This window comes from Oncorhynchus keta, chromosome 28 (genome assembly GCF_023373465.1).
Source record: "Oncorhynchus keta strain PuntledgeMale-10-30-2019 chromosome 28, Oket_V2, whole genome shotgun sequence".
Classification (NCBI taxonomy): Eukaryota; Metazoa; Chordata; class Actinopteri; order Salmoniformes; family Salmonidae; genus Oncorhynchus; species Oncorhynchus keta.
In genome coordinates this window covers 28,941,865-28,958,358 of record NC_068448.1, presented here as the reverse complement: position 1 = coordinate 28,958,358, position 16,494 = coordinate 28,941,865, and the positions used below count along the sequence as shown (strand labels likewise).

Here is a 16,494-nt window from a genome sequence, read left to right as displayed (position 1 = left end):
AGATTAAGGTGGACCTATTTAAAGTATGGAGGTATGATCTACAGTAGGGTGGTACGTCTTAGTACCTGTGGGGTCATCCTCTGCCCCCTCTGCGGCCTCTGGCTCGGTTTCAGCCTCAACCTCGCGGGTGATGGTGCTGACAATGCGCAGCTCGGGAAACAGAGTCACGCCCTCGGGGCTCTCAAACTCTGCAGCGCCGCGGGCAAAGTGGTCGATGCCACTCAGGCTGATCTTGGGCTCCTCGGGCTGCAGCACCATCACGTATCCCGCCGCTTCCGGTATCAAGATGCACGTCTCCTCATTGAAGCACCTAGCAAGCCAATGATTTCAGATTAGGTCCATTTCAGTTGATATTTACATTTCAGTCTAATATAATCAGTACATTAGCCATGCAATATGCGAGAAAAAATATCCTCTGTCTTTCTAAGTGCATGCAAATAGGGCAGGGGACCATTTAATTGTCTATACTGTGAAACTTTAAAACAGTTTGCAGTTCACTTGAAGCAGTATTTCATTATTTTCACCTCTATCTTACCATTTTACCTTTCATGTTGAATTAACTTTGGAAAAGGCAGGCACACACGACCCTCCATTTTACCTTTCATGTTGAATTCACTTTGGAAAAAGTAGGTACACTCTACCCTCCATTTTACCTTTCATGTTGAATTCACTTTGGAAAAGGCAGGTACACACTACCCTCCATTTTACCTTTCATGTTGAATTCACTTTGGAAAAGGCAGGTACACTCTACCCTCCATTTTACCTTTCTATTCAGAATTTTTAAATTAAATTCCCTTAGAATAAATAACCTTTTGAATCTTTATTTGAGTGTAAAGCAGCACCTTTTAAACATGTCAGTGATTTACCATTTAAATATCATCATCTTTCACTAACACACAATGTATAATATCATAAAGCATATACAATAAAATATACATTCTAAAGCCTGGCTAAAGAGCCAAACTCAGTAGTTGCTATTTTATTGTACCAAGTGGTCTGGCGCACAGACAATGTATTATCATTCAGGGCTGGTTTCCCGGACACAGATCAAGCCCAGTCCTGGACTAAAAAATATGCTAAATGGAGAATCTCTATACATTTTTTAGTCCAGGGCTAGGCTTAATCGGTGTCTGGGAAACTGTTGTCGAAACTGTTGATTGATGGCACGGGACACTCACTTGACGGTGGTGGAGACGCGGAGGTGTCGAATGCCGGGGGTGGGGAACTGGCGTGAGTTCAGGTAGGAGATATGCTGCATGACCTTGTCGAAAGCCTCAATGTCATCGCCTTCCACGGTCAGCGACGACTGGTTGGGGTTGAATGCCACCTGAGAGAGAAAAGGTGATGGTGGCAGAGTGAGACCCAACTGTTGATTTTCCATGTTAGTCATTTAGCAGGCGCTCTTATCCAGAGCAACTTACAGTCGTTCAGTTTAGTAGGGGGAAAAAGCAACATATTGTGAAGCTCACCAAACAGTTCCAGCCACTGCCAGGGAAACTAAAGGCATGGATTGCTGTCATACCTTGTACATAGACTGCTTACATGGTATGTGTAATGTGTAAAAACATTTTTTTGTGAACCATCTCTTTAAGGTTAGGAAAGCTGATCCTAGAGCTGTACATAGGGGAAACTTCACCCCAGAGCCCCTCCAGCCCCCCAGGCTATAGCTAGACCTCTCACCTTGACGGCTGAAGCCACCTCCTCAGGCAGTTGCACATCCAGGCCCTCCTTGCAGGTATACAGGCAGTCGATCACCTTCTTGTTCTCCAGCTTTCCCGATCGGATCATCAGGCCGGCCAGATTCCCCCGGAAAAACTGGGACATGCGAGCATTGCCGCCTGGACCCAGCAAAGGGCAGAGGAGAAAACACACACACACAGTCAGCCAGGCGTATAAATCTGCAGACGGACCTTTTCTGGGCCAGTGGTTTGAAGCATGCCATCTGAATGTGCAGCAAAGGCCGCGTGACTGGCGCTCTCATGCAAGTTAGTATGTGTGCCCTTAAAAGGCCTGAGAATGGATGACGGATGAGCTGATACAGGCCTCCAGCCAAACATGCACCAATCTGCAGTTTGATGGTGGAAAAAAACAATGGATTGGAGGGGGGGGGGGGCATGCTGTCATGGAATCGGTTCAATGTCTTCACCTCAAATGTTATAATCTTACATACATTTTCATACCAATATGTATCCTATCAGGCTATGGTGATTCTTGATATTTCAATATAATTTATGTTTTTCAATATACTTTTGCTACAATCGGTTGTGAGGAAAATCTTAAATGTGACTTACATCCCAGTTAGCACATTTGGTTCCTTGGAAGCTGAGGGAACGTAAGATTTTGCCTTCCCATTGGTTCTGGGAATGAAGCCATAAGTTGCCTGATGGTAAAACTGACCTTTTTTTTTTTTTTTTACATTCTGAGAACGGAAGTAAACATTTTGCCTGTTCTGGGAACATCCCTTTTTAGGTTGCAGGGGTTCTGAGAACATTTTACTATGATTCCCTGAAAGTTTTCCTGGGATGTTTAATTAACACAGAATGGAAATGATAGATTATTTGAAAGTAATTAAATAACAGAACATTCTCTAAAATGTTTTTAATGAAATGCAAAGGTTATTTTTCAATAACTTTCACTGAATGTTTCAATAAGACTTTTAATAACACTGCTGGTTTAGTTTGGTCTAACTGTTCTGAACTCCAAGCAAAGATAGGACCCATGGAAATGAATTTGCTTAGTGCACACACATTGTTTTATTGCACGCGGTCAGTGAGATTCGAACCTATGAACTTCTGTTCTCTATCCATGGAATTTGTCCACTGTGCCACCAGCATACCGTGTTTCCTAAACTCATACAAAGCAGTTAATTTTAGTCTATTCATACAGGCCCTATTTAAGGAAGCAAGCTGTCATTAAGATCAGGTGTGGCCAATTAGTAGACGCAGCCAACACACCTGAACACATTTAACAAGATAGAGGAAAAGAGTGTTTGGACACAGAACAGAATGTATGTTTTTAAACATTCTCAGAACTTTCTCTGAATGTTAAAGGTTCTTTTTTTTCTTCTTTTTTACAGTCGCTGAATAATTTGAGAACATTACTTTAAATACAACCATTAGGAAATCTGTTGGGAACCTTATGCTGAAGGACTAATTTCCACAGAAGAACATTGTTTCTTAACAATCTGTGAATGTTCCCAATGTCAAACCAGTTGGAGAACGTTCTAGAATATTACCAAAATGTAAATTAAATGTAACGATGTTTGAACTTTTTGGAAACGTTCTGTTAAAGTAATGAAATACCAAGAAAATAACATTTTTGTTGTTGTCAAGTTCCTTAAATGTGCTGAGAATGTTCCAAAGCCAAGCAACTATCCTGCACCATTCCAAGAAAGTTTATATGCAACGTTGGCAGTACATCTAAAATAACTATAGGAGAACCATGCTCTCACCAAGATCTAAGAAACATATGGTTCTCAGATCATTTAGTGCTAGCTGCGATGCATCCTATCAGTTATGGTTCTTGATTTATTGTTAACTTATTTCAATATACTGGTGCATTCCTTGAGGTGAAAATCGTACGGTCGAGGTGAATATTGTGCAGGGACTTGATGCACCCGGTAGTGCATGAGGATGGGTCTGCTGTAGCTGCGTCACTGCAACGCAAATCTGGCCTCGTCTCTCTCAAGGTCACATTGTCCAGCAGCCAGCAGCAGAATCGCTGTGTCGCAAGCTGTACATTGTCATCAGATACTCTGGAGCCGCAGCTCCTTACGCAAGGTCATGCACCGAAAAGGTAAACATCTCCAAATACTGCACCGGGTAATAGAGAGCACCGTCTGAAGGCGAAATTGATAGAATACTGCATTGGCTTATGAATAATAGAAATATCAAAGTGATAAAAAAAAAAAGCCGTCCAGGAATATGTTGCATCCAGTCTTACGCAGACTGTCTCATGCTAGAAATGTGGAGTTAGAGAATCATTCCTCGTGCAGCTAGAATGTGGAAGACATTCTAGTCGGGGGTGATGATGATGGCGTTAACAAGATGGACAAATGGCACATATTAAGGAGTAAGGGAAAGACTTGAGCAACCTGTGGAAGGCTCAGAGACTGTCTCATTGTCTTTGTCATGTCCTGGGTTGTCTGTAGAGAGTACAGGAGAGAGTTCAGGGAAAGAGAGCAAGGGGGAGGGGATTGAGAATCAGGAGAGGTTGGTTTGATGTTACACATGAACTCCTAGTGCATCATCCTGGTAGCAGGGAATGAGTTAATACTGTATATACAGTATATCAGAACAATTACATGTTCACATTTTAGGCATAAACACAAGGAGAACTACTACCATTGTATATCAATGAAAGAAAATGGCAAGAAAAATGGCAAGAGAAAAAAAGTCTCAAACAGAAAGCCTTATTCTAGCAATGTTCCTTTAACTATCAATATAAACTCAAAGAGCAATACTGGTGGCTTAGCTGATACATGCATTGCCATGTAAGCTAAAGGATGACATCTTAAAACATCCTGATAAGGGATTTATATTTGTTAAGATAATATCTTAAGACATGCTTTTGTCTGTTTTCACCAACATTCCCTCTGTGTCTTGCCTGGTCCCAGATCGGTTTGAGTTAACATGTCAACTCCAAATGTTTGGTGATAGCACAAACAGATCTGGGACCAGGCTACTTTGTGGCTAGTTTACCTTGCCAGCAGGCCCCAATAGTGAGCTGCATGTCGATCTTCGAGGAGTGCAGGGGGTAGTCTTCGGTGACCAGGAAGGGCTCGAAGGTGGCCCCGTCTACAAAGAGAGCCACGGAGGGGAACTCCACGTTCAGCACGTAGTGGTGCCACTCTTTGTCACACACCTGGAGGGAGAGAGAGAGAGAGAGAGAGAGAGAGAGAGAGAGAGAGTAGGGGCAGGTGGTCAAAGTCAACTCTATCTAAATGAGTCTTTCCTCGCCCCATTCTCAACTTCAACCAACCTCGCCTCCTGACTTTCTTCTCCAATACGATTTGAGAATGAGGCAAGGAGAGAGGATGCAAGAAATCAATTAAATATTGACTGGGTTGGAGCCTAGTCGAGGCCATGATGAGGTAGACATGGCAAAGAGCTCATTCTGCATATGTTCTACTACCCTGCTCTCATTCTACAGTCCTCATAAACATCTTTATTATGGCAATGACAAAACTGATTGTGCTAATGGACAAACCATTTGGAATTTTGCTATGATTGAGAGGCAGCTGAAAATCATTGGTTGTTGTGGGGTTCTGGGACATTCTCACTAGTAAAATCTGGGACAATAAAGTAACTACTACTACAGTCAAATTGTCTTGAGGTGTGGTGTCAAAAAAGGGGCAGTCTTGGTTGTGTCCTGCTTTGAAGTGTTATCCTCTGCGGTCAAATGCAAACGCATCTTGTTTGGTGTATGCATTCGTTTTACCCCAAATTAAATTAAAAGTGTAGCAGCTCACCTGGTCCAGTTTCCAGTGGAACTCCGCTGGTTTGTAGTTCTCCGTCTCTGCGGGGTCCTGACGCAGCAGCAGGATGAGGTGACAGTTGTGGACGTAGAGGGAGTAGTGGTGTCTGTTCATCTCTGTGGGATGGGCACCAGATTAGGGTTAAAGGTAGGTTTGCCAAACTCCAGTAACGTTCCAATATTCCCAAGTTCTCCAAAAGTCCCAGATGGAAGATTCACAGAATCAAAATAAAATGAGCAGAAAATCTGGAATACACCAACTATGATTTCAAGAAAACCATGGAATTTTGGAAAAGTTGCCAGAATTTTAGACTGGGAGTATTTTTGGAGTCCTATCGCGAGAGGACAAATACGGTGTATTGATGTATGGGGGTATCAGACCTGGGTACGAATCATAACCCTAATTATTTTCTTTCACATTCCTAAGCTGTGCTCGATTGAGCTTGCCAGGCACAATGGAATAGTCCCAAAAGTGCACACCCCATCGTACCAGCACTCCAGACAGGCTCAACGGAGTACACATTATGGGGTGTTTTACAGTGAGTACAGGGTAGCGTACCGGTCTTGTCCGAGTTACAGAGGATGGTCTCCTTCTCCCTGGCCCCGGGGCCGTGCCTCATCCACACAGAGACGGTGAAGGGCTCCTTCAGGCTGGTGCTCACCACGCCCTCGGGCACCTTGATGGCCTGCGTGCCATTGAACTCAAACACCTGGTCGCTGTCATGCCCATTGTCTGTGGGCAGACCCACCGTCCAGTTGGCAGAGCTGCTTGGTGCAGGCAGTAATTCCACCGTGCCAGCGCTGGCGCCTGAGAGAGACACACACACCGAATGCCAGGTTTAGATACAAATACACAATGAGAAAAGCGATGACTCGTTTTCCCCAGCTAACAATTACATCATGTCAACAAATCAAATCCACTTTGTTCACTGAGGTTATTTTGGAATGAACTGCATTTATGAGGAATGGATGTTGTATGGCACATTGCTTGATTAGCAGAGATCCATTCTCTGAGCTACAGTATATCATGGTTGTTTTTGTTGTAGGTTTAGGGTTTCTCACCGCATAGCTTGTGCAGGGACTTCTCAGAGTAGGTGTCTCGGTCGCAGCCCTTTCCGATGTGATTGGTCTCCAGCTCGATGTTGGCCTGGATGGAGGTGATTGGCTCCTCGCAGGTCTCCAAGTGCATGCTGGGGAAAAGGGCCAGACTGCCTGTGCCAGGCTCATACTCAATCCTCTTGTTGAAACCTGAGAAAGAGGGAGAGAGATAAGAGATAGAGGGAGAGAACGTGAAAGAGAGAAGGGAAATGAGCAACATGTTTAGACGCAACACCACAAATAATGGTGTAAGACATTTACAGTCGATACTCGTTCATTCATTAGGCAGTGATTCTGACACTAGCTAAGAGAGGATAAGCTTGCGGGTTGAATGACCTCTTTCCAATAGTATGCTGTAAACTTTAGCCTTACAGATCCTGAAGCCATTTGAGAGTTACTGATAGGGTAGGGCCTTTGCTACCTTGCCAGCCGGGCTTGCAGGTGGGCTTAATGTTAATCTTGACCAGCACATCTTCTGAGGCGCGGTTCTTCCCACAGTCGTAGGCAGTCACCGTCAGTTTGTACATGCGCTCTTTGCTGTAGTTCAGCTTCTCTGTGTTCTTGATGAAGCCTGAGTGAGAAAAAAAATGAAAAAATAATTGAGCTGATTTGAGCTTTTCATTGATGGAATGCCAACAAGCTACAGGTGCGCTAAGAACAAACGTAAACAGTGCTAATCAAAGCCCAACTTTTAAAATCAGATATAGACACGCAAGGGATTATCATCATACAGAGATTGGCATTTCAAGGTGCAAGCCTACACTTCAAAGGCAAAGTGCTGGGGGAAAAAATGACAGACTTACTGTTTCCCGAGATCAATAAAAAAATTGGTCTAGGTCAATAAGAATCGCAGCTCTGCTTTAGCTGCTTGGGCAGCTACTTCGGGGTCCTTACCGTCCTTGTCAACAGTGAAGGGTACATCTGGGGTGATGATCTCGTAGCTGCAGATCTGGCTAAACTGGAATGAGCAGTCAGCATCCACTGCCTCCACCTTCAGGATGCTGTCATACTTCTTACCCTCGATGACCGTGGCTTTGTAGGACTTCTCCTTGAACACTGGGGAATACTCGTTGATGTCGTTCACTTGGATGTGGACAGTGGCCCTGGTGGGGTCAAAGTTAAACTGGTGACGACAGACTGACCGACCAAAAAGATACATCCATCACACAAGCTTCTGTGAATTACATTAGTCTCTGCTTAGCTAACTAGGTAATCTGTGCAATAATCAATTTTAGGATGGCTGTATTGCAGCCAATCACAATTTATCATAATGTTGCATTACAGCTGGATAACTTTGATTATACTAACATAATCAAGGATAGTAAGGAAGGATGGCTCAATGTGGGCAAGGGAGACCTCTGAGATTGGAGACAATACTCCTCTTCTGGTCTCAAAAGTAAAAAAGTGTTACACTATTGTATACACCCTTATATTATACTAGGATTATACGAGGGTTATTGTGTTTCCATAGCTAGGGTTGACAGTGAGGACTTGAGAAGAGCATTATCACCAATTACATTTCAGTTCAATTTAAGGGGCTTCATATGTTTACATTGCCAAAGCATATGCAATACCTCTACATAATCAAAACAGTTGCTCTCTGTGAGGTATTAAAGTTCACAGTTAGCCACTGGGGAGCCAGGCCCAGCCAATCAGCCAGGCCCAGCCAATCAGTGAGTTTTTCCCCACAAAAAGGGCTTTATTACAGAAAGAAATACTCCTTCAGTTTCATCATCTGTCCGGATGGCTGATGTCTGACGATCCCGAGGGTGAAATAGCCGGATGTGGAGGTGCTGGTCTGATTACCCGTGGTCTGCCGTTGCGAGGGCGGTTGAACGCACTGCCAAATTCTCTGAAACGACGTTGAGGCAGCTTATGGTAGAGAAATTAACATTCCATTCTCTGGCAAGAGCTCTGGTGGACATTCCTGCAGTCAGCATCCCAACTGCACGCTCGCTCAAAACTTGAGACATCTGTGGCATTGTGTTGTGTGACAAAACTGCACATTTTAGAGTGGCCTATTATTGTCCCCAGCACAAGGTGCACCTGTGTAATGATCCTGCTGTTTAATCAGTTTGTTGATATGCCACAGCTGTCAGGTGGATGGATTCTCTTGGGAAAGGATAAATGCTCACTAACAGTGGGAAAACACATTTGTGCACAAAATATGAAAGTAATGTTTGTGCATATTGAACATTTCTAGGATTTTTTTATTTCAGCTCATCAAACACGGGACCAACACTTTATATTTATATTTTTGTTCAGTATAAATGCCAGCTGAAGTGTGACTCTGGCCCCAAGTGAGAGCAGGTCTGCCGAAGCCATGCCCAGTGAGACATGGGTGGCGGCCCGCGTAGACGGACACAGAAAAGTCTGGGCCTTTTGAGTAAAACACTGGGGTAAATCCTGTATGGAAATGCACCTTTTCCTTCCAACCTTTATTTGATTGAATATGTTGGCAATGATCAAATTCATAGGATGCAAGGTGAATTTTGATTGATGGACTCATCGCATCAATCTAATTTTAAAAGGACTGCTAGCACCAGCAACAGAACGTCCTACCCACACAATTACACTAAGATCAGGTCATTCGAACAAAATTGAGTCAAGGCGGGAAGAAATTGCACACACTGTGGCACTCAAGTGTTGACTTTGCAAATTGGTCCCAGTACGGGGCCCTAAAGCACTACGGAGCAAGAGTCAGACATACTTGTGAGATTTCTTCATGTTGGCTCCGTCGGGGCCCTCTCCACAGTCATAGGCCTGGATGGTGAAGGTGTGCTCCTTCTGGAGTTCACAGTCCAGCTTGTCCTTAGCTCGAATGACTCCCTCACCCGTGGACTTGTCCAGGACCACTGCCTCAAAGGGAACATTCTGCCCATGGATCCTGAAGCCACAAATCTCACCTGAACAGGTCAAGAATCAAAAAAGTGTTTGTTTAGAAGGGGAAAGTTCCTTCTTGAAGTCTACAGTCATATTAGTAAGAAAACACTATGTATACACAAACTTAAATAAAGAACAGCCAAAGGTTTTGGCAGCCAGGGATTTGTACATTTGGGAGCAGGGGGTGTCTGTGGAGGAAGCCAGAAGCATTGTTGTATGGGTGAGTACTTGAGGGGAGGGGGGAGTGGGGGTATTTAGCATAATAGTGTGCTGACTGATCACATCGCATCCAGTCATGCATGTTGAAACCAATAAATATGTGGACAGGCATTTCACAGGAGTACTTTACATCACAACAATTAAACTAAACAATCAAACCAAACCAAAACAAAGAGGGAGTGCAAAGCCAATATCGGAGCAATATATTAAAATCGGTGCATTTCACTGTCCGGCTATAAATTACAGGGCTATTTCATAAGAAAAGAAGGAGTGAACATAGGAAAAAGAAAGGAACCCTAAATCAAAATATTAAATGTTTACAGTAGAAGTAATATGAAACGATTATGATGAAGTGGTCCGGTATCAAATGGCACTAAACCTAATACAACGAACAAAAACTAATTTAACAAATTTAAATAATCCATTAAAAGTTCATTTTGGAGTGAAGGAAGTCTTCCTGTGCAATTTTGCCTCGCACCCCAAACTATTTAGAAATGAATACAAAATTAAATCATAGAGGATCAAACCAGTACAATAGCAGTAGTCAAACAAAAGTACTGGATGAGAACTGGGGTTAGAAATATCAACTTGCTTGACATCCACATCAAATGACAACTGCAGCCATGCTAATGGTAGAGATTAGTGGTAGAAAAGATGCAACAGAAACCTCACAGCAGAGAGAGTTTGCATTAACAACCTCAGCGACTTTGCTTTGAAAAATCGAGAAATTACAAGTTGCCAGTAGTCAAAATCATGGTTATTGTGTGAAAATCATCTTTAATATAATTATTTTTAAGTAATACCGGCATTTATTTAAATTTGGTTCTTTTTTGAGAGGCACCAATGATATTGGTGTGCTGTTTATTGTCCATACATAATAAATTGTCAGTATCAAATTTAATTTCCCAACATTTAGCATGGGTTTCACAAGGTTGTATTTTCTTAATAAATATTCAACTCAAGGCAGAATTGTTCATTTAAAGTAATTGTCTCAAATTGGTTTTGATATCAGTCTTGGTTGATTGTTCATGATGAATTTGCCAAAATGACAGATATCTTTGAGACCAACTCCTGACTTTAGCACCTTTTCCCCGATTGTGGCTGAAATACTGTTAGGGTCTGCAAACTACAATGGATGTCTCATGCACAGATATTTCTAAGTACACGCAGCCCCACATCACACTTTTCATCCAGTTGTATTTTCCAAAAATTTGGGGTGAGAGAAAAGTAAAAGTTAAACAAAAACAAATGGGGAGGAGATTAAAGAGCATGGCAGGAGTTTCTGTGTAAAAGTGCAGATGCTAGTTTGCGTTAGTGGGTTAATAATAAAAAACTGAGCACAAGACAGGAGAAAGAGCCCATCATCACCTTCTTTGGTGAAGGTCACCTCAAAACTTTCTACAAGAAGGGAGAGAAAATCAACCCAGGTCAGTCAGAAAAGTTTAATTTCAGAGGTTACACAGAGAGGACAAGATACAGTTGAAGTCAGAAATGTACATACACCTTAGCCAAATACATTTAAACTCAGTTTTTCACAATTCCTGACATTTAATCCTAGTAAAAATTCCCTGTCTTAGGTCAGTTAGGATCACCATGTTATTTTAACAATGTGAAATGTCAAAATAATAGTAGAGATAATTATTTATTTCAGCTGTATTTCTTTCATCACATTCCCAGTGGGTCAGAATTTTACATACACTCAATTAGTATTTGGTAGCATTGCCTTTAAATTGTTCAATTTAGGTCAAATGTTTCAGGTAGGGGTTTGTGATAGCCACTCCAATACCTTGACTTTGTTGTCCTTAAGCCATTTTTCCACTTTGTGCAGTTGCAAACTGTAGTCTGGCTTTTTTAATGGCGGTTTTGGAGCAGTGGTTTCTTCCTTGCTGAGCGGCCTTTCAGGTTATGTCGATATAGGACTCGTTTTACTGTGGATATAGATACTTTTGTACCGGATTCCTCCAGCATCTTCACAAGGTCCTTTGCTGTCGTTCTGGGATTGAGTTGCACTTTTTGGACCAAAGTACATTCATCTCTAGGAGACAGAACACGTCTCCTTCCTGAGCGGTATGATGGCTGCGTGGTCCCATGGTGTTTATACCTGCGTACTATTGTTTGTACAGATAAACGTGGTAGCTTCAGGCATTTGGAAATTGCTCCCAAGGATGAACCAGACTTGGAGGTCTACAATTTTTTTCTGAAATCTTGGCTGATTTCTTTTGATTTTCCCATGATGTCAAACAAAGAGGCACTGCGTTTGAAGGTAGACCTTGAAATACATCCACAGCTACACCTCCAATTGACTCAAATGATGTCAATTAGCCTATCAGAAGCTTCTAAAGCCATGACATAATTTTCTGGAATTTTCCAAGCTGTTTAAAGGCACTGTCAACTTTGTGTATGTAAACTTGACCCACTGGAATTATGATACAGTGAATTTTAAGTGAAAAAATCTGTCTGCAAACAATTGTTGGAAAGATTACTTGTGTCATGCTCAAAGCAGATGTCCAAACAGACTTGCCAAAACTATAGTTTGTTAACAAGACATTTGTGGAGTGGTTTTAATGACTCCAACTTGTAAACTTCTGACTTCAACTGTACATACTTTTGCCATATATGGATACACATTCACATTGAGAGTTTGGATTCAAATTTGATGTGCAAATCAATACACAGCTCAAAAAGCCCCCTTCCTTATGGGAAAAGTAAGAAGGTTACAAAGAAACATGACAGTATAAGCTTCTACTGCCCAAAATGTACCATTTAGCACATGACATGCTAAGAGACAACGATAACCAGCAAAATATTTCTGCATTTCTTGGTAGGCTTGGGCGATATACAGTTTATACTGTTTGGAGGTTTTTCAAAATATCGACGGCATGATTTTCAATACCGTAAAAAAAAGAAAAATGCACATTTTGTACTTTGGGGGATTGCTACGCCACTGCTTATAAGTTATGTTTAACTAAGGAATCTACAATCAGTCAAATTATATTCAGTTTAGGGCTCCAGCTATGCATTCGGTTTGCTAACTTGCTAGCTATAGTTAGCTAACGGACTTTTGTACATCACGCTGTAACGTACAATTGACCTTATTTTATGGCCCAAAAAACATAATACTTAAAGGTCAACTGTAATATGAATACCATTGTAAAGCACAATTTCTCCCCCTTCCAGCAAAATCAATGACGAGACCTTCATGCTGCCCGTCTCTGCATGACTGAAGAAGGCAATGAGCTCCATAGGGTCTTTTTAGAAATGGGGGAACGGAAGAGATAAGCCGTGTGGGCAAACAGCTTTTTTCACCCCATCTGTCTAACTTATCACCTCTAAAATGTAAATAAAACACTATAAAAAACTTTTATAATGTGTCATTACATACCCATTTGAAGGTTTGTGTCGAATTTGAGTCAGGTTTTTAGGGCGGCGCGAAAGTTATCTTTAGAAGTAAACAACGGCTATCGTGGCTTTTGAGAGTCATGATGGCTTGCAATGATGATACAATAAATGAATGCATTCAGTTGTACAATTGACTAGGTATCCCCCTTACCATATCCCTGTCACTTTCATGTTTTTAAATCTGCGAGAGGAGAATTACAGCTGGTGGAGACAGGCTGTACGACACAGAATGAGTTGCATTATGCACGTTACGACACAATTTAGCGTACAGCGTCAGAGGGGTCCGTTTTTTAAACTTTTCTCCAATACTATCGGGCCATTTCCATGTCAATCAACGCTTGAATAGAAACGTAGTTCACACCCCAGATTTTGATGCCAACACAGTCCCTACAGTCGTTTGAATGCTGCGGTTGCACACATTTGTACAGAATGGGGTTAGTCAACAGTAAGTGGCTAGATGCCAAGATCAAGCTTCTTGGTTATAGCAGACATTCAATCCCCTCCTGTTGCCTACATTTTTTGTTCATCAAAAACAATTATATTATAGATAGAGAGATAAATAGATTTTAAAAATCTAATCTATCTAGCTAAGTACCACCCCTTGTGTGCACATTTGGTAATACCGTATACCCGGTATGGTACAGAAACAATATGAAAATGTGGATACCGCCCAACGCTAGTTCCTGATGAATGACGTAGAAAACAAAATAATTTAGGATGATACTGTAGCTTACTAGCCTACATCAGAAGGTTTGGACACAGTAATAACAATGCAGCATTCATCTCAGCAGACCTGTTCGGAAGTTGTTACCTTACTACTTACTCATTACTGTGTAGTCTGAATAAAAATGGAGTTCATCAAAACTCTTATGCCATTGGCATTAGACTGTACTCACAGAAAAAGTGCTACTAAACCAAAAGCTAACATACAATATTTCAAACTGAGCGTTGAGATACAACTTCACAGCTTACTCCTGGGTCAGCTAACATTAGGCCGGTTCTGCTTGGTTGATTGTTTACGACCCGTGTCCCTGGCCTCTCGTGGGGTGAGCTGTCCGTCTAATTTTTACCTAGACAATTAGAAATGGATTTCCCATTAGGGGCTTCTGTTCAGGACCAACCATGCGGTGGAAGCTTTGGGCCTCCCCCCACCCCATGCTTTCATCAGCCCGAATGACAACATAGCTGAGACTCGGGAAATTCTACCCACAGCCTACCCTGTGTGCCTTGGCCCTCTGCTCTGGCTACAAGCCCCCAACATTTTCTACAAGACATCATCCCAGCTCAATGTGTATTGATTCTAGGCCCCTTGATGCCCTTTGTATTGCCGGTCAATGGCGGATGTCGTAAGAATAGGCCGACACCTGAACTGAGGGCTACGTGACAATGTGAACTCCACAATGGGGTAGTAAAAGGATGTATAGCAGATCAAAAGGTGACTTAATTGGTTATGTGGTAACCCAAATTCTATGTTTTAGGGATATGTGAGAATATGAAATTCACAATGGATGAGTTTCACAAATATCTTTGACTTAGAGGCTCTTACAGCAGCTGTTCTGACTGCACTCCTGTTTGTTATACTACAGCCCCCTAGCTCATCACCACCTTCAGTAGCAGGAGTTCCTGTCAAGACTAATCACATTTCAAGGAAGATAAATCATACAAAATAACAGGGGGATATTGGTAAATGGTATCAATGGTACACTAAACAGACAAACAAGCCAGATCAATTCAACGGTCATTGTCTTGGAATAAAATTAGGAATTAGGAATTGCTCTCATGTTAAGGCTAAATGTCCATACTGCATCATACTCCAATGTCCAGTGCAGATGTCCCTACTACTCAGTCACATTAGGAAATAAGTAACCCAAATGTTGTTGTGGCCAAATGCTACAGGAGTCCTTGACTGTGTCCCTGTATTGTAGTTCCGGGCTTGACTATTTCTATGGCTGCTGTGCTCATTTTCAAGCTTCCCGCAGCTTAAAAACCTACCATCGCTGCACCAGTGAACACACCCACACGTACACATATGGACAGACTGACACAGCCATGACGATGCATGCACACTAGAGTTCGACTGATTAATCTGAATGGCCGATTAATTAGGGCCGATTTCAAGTTTTCATAACAATCGGTAATAAGCATTTTTGGACAGCGATCATGGCCGATTACATTGCACTCCACAAGAGACTGCGTGGCAGGCTGAATACCTGTTATGCGAGTGCAGCAAGGAGCCACGGTAAGGTTCTAGCTAGCATTAAACATATCTTATAAAAAACAATCAATCTTAACATAATCACTAGTTAACTACACATGGTTGATGATATTACTAGTTTATCAAGCTTGTCCTGCGTTGCATATAATCGATCCTGTGCCTGTTAATTTATCATTGAATCATAGCCTACTTCACCAAATGGGTGATTTAACAAGCTTATTTGTGAAAAAAGCAGTCGTTGGACCAATGTGTACCTAGCCATAAACATCAACGCCTTTCTTAAAATCAATACACAAGTATATATTTTTAAACCTGCATATTTAGTTAATATTGCCTGCTAACATGAATTTCTTTTAACTAGGGAAATTCTGTCACTTCTCTTGCGTTCTGTGCAACAGAGTCAGGGTATATGCAGCAGTTTGGGCCGCCTGGCTCGTTGCGAACTCTGAAGACTATTTCTTCCTAACAAAGACAGCCAACGTCGCTAAACGGGGGATGATTTACCTAACCATGAACATCAATCCCTTTCTTAAAATCAATACACAGAAGTATATTTCTTTAAACCTGCATATTTCGTTAAAAGAAATCCATGTTAGCAGGCAATATTAAACTAGGGAAATTGTGTCACTTCTCTTGCGTTCATTGCACACAGAGTCAGGGTATATGCAACAGTTTGGGCCACCTGGCTCGTTGCGAACTAATTTGCCAGAATTTTACGTAATCATGACATAACATTGAAGGTTGTGCAATGTAACAAGCATATTTAGACCTAGGGATGCCACCCGTTAGATAAAATACGTAACGGTTCCGTATTTCATTGAAAGAATAAAAGTTATATTTTCAAAATTATAGTTTCAGGATTTGACCATATTAATGACCTAAGGCTCGTATTTCTGTGTGTTATTATGTTATAATTAAGTCTATTATTTGATAGAGCAGTCTGAGCGGTGGTAGGCAGCAGCAGGCTCGTAAGCATTCATTCAAACAGCACTTTCGTGCGTTTGCCAGCAGCTGTTTATGACATCAAGCCTATCAAATGAGATTAGGCTGGCGTAACCTATGTGAAATGGCTAGCTAGTTAGCGGGGTGCACACTAATAGTGTTTCATAGTTGTGTAGGGAGTACTGAAGATCACAGAATGAATGGGATGGAGGGGAAAAAAGCCATTCCCAATACCGCGGTGCTTTGAACCTCAGCCAAAGTCA

The 16,494-nt window shown here is 41.9% G+C and overlaps 1 protein-coding gene across 4 annotated transcripts in view; it reads right to left on the bottom strand.

Moving 5' to 3' along the window:
• Positions 1 to 16,494, bottom strand: part of clstn1 (calsyntenin 1) — a 68,688-nt gene that overhangs the window by 22,324 nt on the left and 29,870 nt on the right. Inside the window, exons 3-14 of one of the 4 annotated variants that reach the window (XM_035740628.2) lie at positions 11,044 to 11,073; positions 9,284 to 9,479; positions 7,468 to 7,676; positions 6,995 to 7,144; positions 6,538 to 6,723; positions 6,035 to 6,283; positions 5,471 to 5,592; positions 4,701 to 4,863; positions 4,094 to 4,144; positions 1,681 to 1,838; positions 1,179 to 1,327; positions 66 to 310 (exon numbers count right to left, since the gene is read on the bottom strand). In XM_035740628.2, the coding sequence (XP_035596521.1) occupies positions 66 to 310; positions 1,179 to 1,327; positions 1,681 to 1,838; positions 4,094 to 4,144; positions 4,701 to 4,863; positions 5,471 to 5,592; positions 6,035 to 6,283; positions 6,538 to 6,723; positions 6,995 to 7,144; positions 7,468 to 7,676; positions 9,284 to 9,479; positions 11,044 to 11,073 (1,908 nt within the window). The remainder of the gene's footprint in view (positions 1 to 65; positions 311 to 1,178; positions 1,328 to 1,680; positions 1,839 to 4,093; positions 4,145 to 4,700; positions 4,864 to 5,470; positions 5,593 to 6,034; positions 6,284 to 6,537; positions 6,724 to 6,994; positions 7,145 to 7,467; positions 7,677 to 9,283; positions 9,480 to 11,043; positions 11,074 to 16,494) is intronic. The other 3 variants (XM_035740630.1, XM_035740629.2, XM_035740632.2) reach the window with 3 other exon arrangements.